The sequence below is a fragment of the Spinacia oleracea genome, chromosome 3, assembly GCF_020520425.1.
Source record: "Spinacia oleracea cultivar Varoflay chromosome 3, BTI_SOV_V1, whole genome shotgun sequence".
In the NCBI taxonomy this organism is placed as follows: Eukaryota; Viridiplantae; Streptophyta; class Magnoliopsida; order Caryophyllales; family Amaranthaceae; genus Spinacia; species Spinacia oleracea.
In genome coordinates, this window is record NC_079489.1 from 11,035,942 (window position 1) to 11,043,340 (window position 7,399).

Sequence of the window (7,399 nt, forward strand, 5' to 3'; positions counted from 1 at the left end):
TATTGGTTTTAATTATAGGCAATAGTAGGATAAAATAGTCATTTTCATCCACTTTCTCAAACCTCTAATTGCAAAAAGGTCCTATATTGAGCTTTTTCAAAATTAGCTTTTTCACCCCAAAACTCTCTTCCAATCCTCTCCTAACCAAACACTCCCAATTAGCTTTTTCTAAAAGTCAAACCTCTAATTCACCCCAAAAAGCTCTTTTTCCCTCAAACCTCTCCTAACCAAACACCCCCATAAGCGAATCCGACTAAAGATATAAGTGAACTAATTCGAAAAATAAAATTACTTACTTAATGATAAATGTGACCCTAACCAATGAAAAATGAGACCCTAATAATAAATAATAATAAAGCGACGCTTATCAAGAGAGATATGTTTGTTACAAGTTATAACTATAACCAATACAACACTAACAATGAGAATACACTAATACACAAGTATAATATAGGTACTCCGGGCTATGTGGGGCTTGAACCCATACCATGTACAATATTGTACATTGTTCTACCATTTGAGCTAATAGCTTTGAAGATAAGGTAACTTATAACTACAATAAAGAAAACTAATAACATCAACAAGGGTAACTAAAAGAACATAACAGGTGCGGATAACCATCCTCTTTTGGGCCGCCATGCAATATATTATCGTAGATCGACCTTTGTGAAAAGTTTGTGTTTGCTGAAAAATTTCCCAAGAAATGGATAACATGAAAATTCATTCTTGTTATTATGATAGGTTTGTTTTAACTTATTGTTTTATTTAACTTATTAAATTTTAAGTCTTTGACTGTTCAGTATAAATAAATTTAAATCAGTTTAGAAAATAAAAATAATTATTCTGTACAAGTTTTTATGAACTTAAATAAATTCAGTTTAGATAACCGGAGCAAAAATGAGTTTAGAAATTGTTTGTACACAAGTGAGTTATTTTCACCAAAGATAAGTTCATATAAATTTATATATGTTCTGATACACTAAGTTTAGAGAAGTTAATTTCATTCAAGTTGAATTGAACCAAACAAAGCCTTATTGTACCAACATAAGATTAATTAAGAGTTCTTTCTTTTTTAGGTAGTTTAGAACCGCTCGCGATATTCATTTTCATTATTATATCTATATTGGATTTGTTGGTTTTGTTCACCTTTTTTCCAAATGATACTCTATAATAAATATCAACAGTTCTATTTAAACTCGGACGGAAATAAGTGTTAATGTATTACAACTAAATAATTTTAAAAGGTTTTTCAGTTTGAAAATCAAGTGAATATAATTAATGTTCATTCATTTAGTGTTCTCTTAACCTTAATTTCACGTATATTATCTTATCTCGACTTATTGGCGTTGAATTTATATTACGTACTTGGACTTATTCGTGCTAAAATTTTCTTGCTTGAGGTAATTCGAATATCTTTTATTGGGGAACAAACCACGACTTAAATTATCTTATCTAAATTTTATTTAACACGAAATAAGGCGGAAATACTGTGAGGGTACTGGAGCTTTAGACTTGTATATATGACTTTATATTATTATGTACTAGATTTTAGCCCGTGCGATGCACGTTTTCTATTAAATTGTTATATTTAAATCAAACTCCTATATATATATATATATATATATATATATATATATATATATATATATATATATATATATATATATATATATATATATATATATATATATATATATATATATATATATATATATATATATATATATATATATACCAATTTATATATCATATTAGATTAGTTTTTTATTTTTCATTGAATTTCATTAATTTTTTTAAAAAAAAATTATGAGAGTGTTTGTTTTTGGATGAAATTGTATATACGTACGTAATATGAAAAATTAATTGATAAACATTTCTACGTGTTTAATTATTTATCTACGCGGCACTCGACTTTTTTTAACCATTATATTTCCTACGTGGCGCTCTAATATTGGATTAATGTTTGATTTTAAATTAAATTTTATTTATTTTATTTTAGATTAGTGTTTGATTTTGATTGAATTTTATTTTAGATTTTTTTTATAATTATTATAGTGTTTCATTTTAGATGGAGTTGTATACATTAGTAATTAATTAATTAAAATATCTACGTGTCACCTAATTAATTATCTACGTGGCAATCGATTTTTTTAATTCAAAAATAAATTAGAAATCTAATTTTTCATTGGCCGAAACCATTATTAATCCTAGGTGGCGCTCTAATATTTCAGCAAATATGCCTCCTTTATATATATATATTATATTTGAATGTAATATAGCTTTGAACTTACGCGAAATATTATCTAAGCCGATATCAAAAAGAAAAAAATTTATAAACTTATTAGAAATGAACCTATCTTATGGGGCCATGTTTTATTAAATGATGAGATAAGTTTGGTAAAAAATTGGGATACCTAGTACAATTTATAAGAAAGTCAAATTTTGATAAATTCCACTAAGAAGTTAAGATACTCTGTGATATAAATTCATAAAATAAGTGAAGATCAGATGAATGGAAATCGTCCACAGTATACAGATTTGTGCACGTCCCAAAGTCCCATGATATATACAGATACTTCATGAGACACAACCTAGGAAATCAAAAATTACACCAACATTATAAGTTTACTTTTGTATATTATGCACCCAGTTGGCCAGTTGTATATACGATTATTCTTGTGTGTACTTAATCCTCGATAATATTAGTGTGGAATCGAAACCAACAATTTTCACTAGCAACAATTTATATACATAGTGACCTTTATTATTCACATAATAACTACGGAGTATAATAAATGTAGCACCAATTTTCTTATATATAGTAATCATTTGTTTAATGAAAGTAACCCTAATTTTTAAAAGTGAACCTTGACTTAAAATCACATAATTCAAGCAAAACTTGTACTAACAACACCAATTTGACACTTTTTTAATACTATAATAACCCACATTAGCATGCCCAATTTTTTTAGAAATAAGCTATTGACTTTTACCCCTGTAATAAATTAGTGTGGACCAAGTTCATTTAAGAATTAGTGGTATTATGGTGTGCATAAGAGATTTTAATGCCCGCTGACTTGCTGAGAAATTTCTACAATCCCTTGATTGCCGAAATATGTCAATCAAGTGGCATTCTCATAAATATAATAAACTAATATATGATCTCTAAAAATTGTATATAAGTCTATTTGATATTATTTTTTTAAACAAAAAAAAGAGATGATTTTAATACTTCGTATAGAAAGACATTGTATACTCTCTCCGTCCGTTAATACTTGACCTGTTTTGACTGGACACGTTTGTCAATGCATAACTTTGACCACCAATTTCTTTAACTACATATTATAAAAGCTTATAAAAATATTAATATTTTGAAAATATATATTAAGATGAAGCCATCAATATATTATATACTAACATTTGTTTTTATATACTAGAAATAAAATAGGGTCAAAGTGAATTATGTAAATAGTGCAAAAAGTCAAAACAGGTCGAGTATTAAGGACGGAGGGAGTATTTAACAGCGCGCCTCCTGTGAGACCAGTCACACCATCAACTTGATGGTGTGACGAGCGCGAAACCAATAGCGTACCTCTTCTAAAACTATAAAAAAAAAGTAACAGATCTAAACTATAGAAGTAACATACCTAAACTAAAAGAGTACCTCCTCTAAAATTATATAAAAAAAAAGTAACATGTCTAAACTATAGAAGTAACATACCTAAACTAAAAATGTACCTCCCCTAAAACTATTCCGTATAAAAAAAAAGTAACATGTCTAAACTATAGAAGTAACATACATAAACTAAAAAAGTACCTCATCTAAAATTATATAAAAAAGTAACATGTCTAAACTATAGAAGTAACATACCTAAACTAAAAAAAATACCTCCTCTAAAATTATTAAAAAAAAAGTAACATGTCTAAACTATAGAAGTAACATACCTAAACTAAGAAGGTATCTCTCCTAAAACTACTCCGTATAAAAAAAGTAACATGTATAAACTATAGAAGTAACATATCTAAACTAAAAAAAAGTACTTCCTCTAAAATTTTTTTTTTTTAAAAAAAAGTAACATGTCTAAACTATAGAAGTAACATACCTAAATTCGCAAGTGTGAACTGGTCTCACCATCAGTTGATGATGAGGACAGTCTCATATAAGAATTTGGGGTATTTAATATTCATATTGTACATTTTGACAATTTATTTACGAGAATTCCCCCTTAATCTGCTTTGTTCGCCAATCATTTGACTGGGCGGAGCTCAATGCCTGTATTCACGCATCACTTAAGCCTTATTTTTTAAAAGCAAAGCTGGAAAATGAGCCTTATCAACGGATTACGAATGTTTCCGATCGGAGGTTGTCGGGAGTAAAATACCAATCGGGGATCAATTATCAATATCTGTCCTCATACCATTTTTGGATCAAAAAGTATTTTGGCAATTGAAAACGTGGGATGTTATTTCATTATTTGGTCATAATTAAAATAGCATTTGTTCTTAAACAACTATTAAAATATAGAGAAAATCATGTCTTATCAATCATCAATTCATCATTCATCACAGTTTTCAGCCACAATGCCATCTACTACTAATTGGAGTAGTTACAAGCTTGCATTAAACATTTCACATCTGGTCAGCGAACCCCTGTTCACTCTCTGCAGCATTTCTACAAACAAAAAGCAGGCATCTTTAGAAACAGAGTTTGATCAGCCATGTCTGATTTAGTTACTGAAGTTTGGAAGAAATACCTTCTGCAACTTCAAATCCACCCTCTTAGAACCAAGGTTATTCCCCATCTTAACTTTTCTTTACTTTAATTTTGGCAAATTTGTTGATATTTTGACATGGGGTTTGTTCTGACTATTTTTTTTTTTTTTTTTTTTTAAATGATGATATAGGCAATTACTTCTGGGGTTCTTGCTGGGTGTAGTGATTTCGCTGCCCAAAAGATTTCTGGGGTCAAAAGGCTTCAATTTAGGAGATTGTTCCTTATTACGGTAAGAGGTGGCGATCGGGTCGTTTGATTCAGGTTAAAGATCATGTTTTTGTGATCATTGAGTTTGCTAATTTTGAATTTGCTATTTTCTTTAGATATATGGGTTCTTCTATATTGGACCATTTGGGCATTTTTTTCACAAAGTAATGGACAAGATTTTTAGAGGAAAGAAGGGAAACACAATTGTGGGAAAGAAGGTATCAAATGCTTTTGTTCTTGGTTTTGGTTATTGGTGCTGCTAATATTGTGTATGAGTTGATATTCTGAAATTGACAATTTCTGGTTTATATTTTTTTTTGAATTTATTTTACCCTTTTCAAGGTGTTACTGGAGCAATTGACTGCTAGTCCATTGAAAACTATAATTTTTATGATGTATTATGGTCTTGTGATTGAAGGTATGTGTTTTAGTTCTACTTATTCACCAACATAATTTTCCTGATTAAGCAATGCGATGTTGCTGAATTATCTTGCTTTTCACAATGTTAATCACCAATTCACTATCCTTTACAATGGCTCGAAATCTTACTGTCATTATATGTTATGTTCCTTATGGAGCCTATGTTATGTTCATCTTATTGATCATTTAAAAAAGTACTAAAAATTGTCTCTGTCTTGCTTGAATCTATATGAAATTCGACTAATACATGAAGTGTTGGGTCTAATTTGTCAAGTTTTAGACGTTCTTGGAATAAGGACACTATCTTATTTCTGTATGGCTCCACATTGAGGGTTTAAGTTGTAGTTTCATCCGTCAATTGTATGGTTATGTGGCTAGTGATCCCACCTAGGATAAATTTGTTTACCCCGCATCATAGTAGGGGTTAGTGGTGCTGCAAATCTCTCTAACGAGAGTATGTACTTGTGCTTGAATTTCCATGTTCATTAAATGAAAATTAGAAAAGAAAATAACGTCTGAATGTGGTGGTACCGCTGATGCGCAATTGGTTGAAATGTAGTTCCTCTTGCTTTTAGCTAGAAGATTCTGGTGTCTCTGGAGCTGGAGGGAATTTTTATGTCTCCCCTTTTGAATATACGGCCTGTATGTGAATTATGTGATTGAACATTTACGACCTGTATGTGAATTATGTGATTGAACATTTACAAAACCGAAATAAACTTGGAAATAAATTGTGTACATTGCATAAGGTCAAGCGATATCTTCTGAGTTCACTGAAAGCTTTCTTCTAACAGGAAGATCATGGCCACTTGTCAAGAGTAAGATCAAGAAAGATTACCTTCCTATACTGTTAATTTCTTGGAAGGTATACAATGCTCTTTTGAAAAATAGCCTCTCAAATTTTCTTGTGGTATATAATGATGATTTGTTCATGCTATTTGGGATTTCTAATAAAATTTTGGGATTACTTATTTCACTTATTGTCAATCACAGTTTTGGCCGGTTGTTAATTGGGTGAACTACCGGTATATGCCTCTGCAACTCCGTGTTCTGTTTCACAGCCTCGTTGCTTCTTGCTGGTTAGTTAATCTTCTGGACTCACTTTTCTTCTTTTTCTCCCTTTTAAAAACTCTGTACATTTTTGCAAGACATCTGAAAGTTGATATAGAACTCTCAGAGTCTCAGGAAACTCGAGTCTCAAAAGGTGGACAGACCTTTCTTTGATTGAATTGCCAGTTTTAGCACAGTATTCTTTACATAGTTTGAGTTTATAAATGCTTATGAACTCGAGTCTTCAGTGTATGTGTTTGACAACACCTGAATTTAACATTTCCAAGGTTTTTGTGAACTCAAGTTATGACTTTTTTGTTGAATAATGAAATCCACAAAATTCAACATTTCCAGTTTTCTATTGTCCATTTTCAAACATCAAACTAACATGATATGTATGTTCAATGACTTGTTAAAAAGTTCATTGTGCAACTTGTTCAACAAAATTTTAAGTCTCAAAATTGAAGACTTGATATATTACCGAACATGTCTCAAAATTCCCACGTCTCATAGCTGTGTTCGGTGTAAAAATTCGATCATCAGATGAACATACTACATCTCCTAGTACATGGGTTTAATTACTGTTTGCTTACTTGCAGGGCAATCTTCCTTAACCTCAAAGCAAGATCTACTGCCATTAAGAAGGCCTAAATGATACCTGAAGCAGTCTCCTTACCTTGAATTTTGAAGGTTAGAGATCAATTGACTGTAGCTACTTCAGGAGTTGGAACTTGGAAGTCCCATCAATCAATAATCATTGAAGATGATCATAATTTCTCCTTGATTCTAACTTGTATGCTTGATAATGATGTGTGCTTCGTTTGCGTTAGCCTGTCTCCAATCATTACCTTAACTCCTTGTTGGATTTACATATGAAAAACAAAATAATATTTGTATTTGGTGGTTTGGAGTGCTCGTTTGGTTTACATGGGAAGTAATTTCCATGAA

General features: G+C 30.4%; 1 protein-coding gene across 1 annotated transcript; it reads left to right on the top strand.

Moving 5' to 3' along the window:
• The first annotated feature begins 4,269 nt into the window (after window positions 1-4,269).
• LOC110787357 (peroxisomal membrane protein PMP22) lies at window positions 4,270-7,399 on the top strand. Its single transcript, XM_056838674.1, has 7 exons — window positions 4,270-4,790; window positions 4,905-5,003; window positions 5,098-5,199; window positions 5,324-5,399; window positions 6,196-6,266; window positions 6,395-6,480; window positions 7,051-7,399. Exons 1-7 carry the CDS (start codon window positions 4,719-4,721, stop codon window positions 7,100-7,102), a joined length of 558 nt encoding a protein of 185 aa, XP_056694652.1. The 5' UTR covers window positions 4,270-4,718; the 3' UTR covers window positions 7,103-7,399.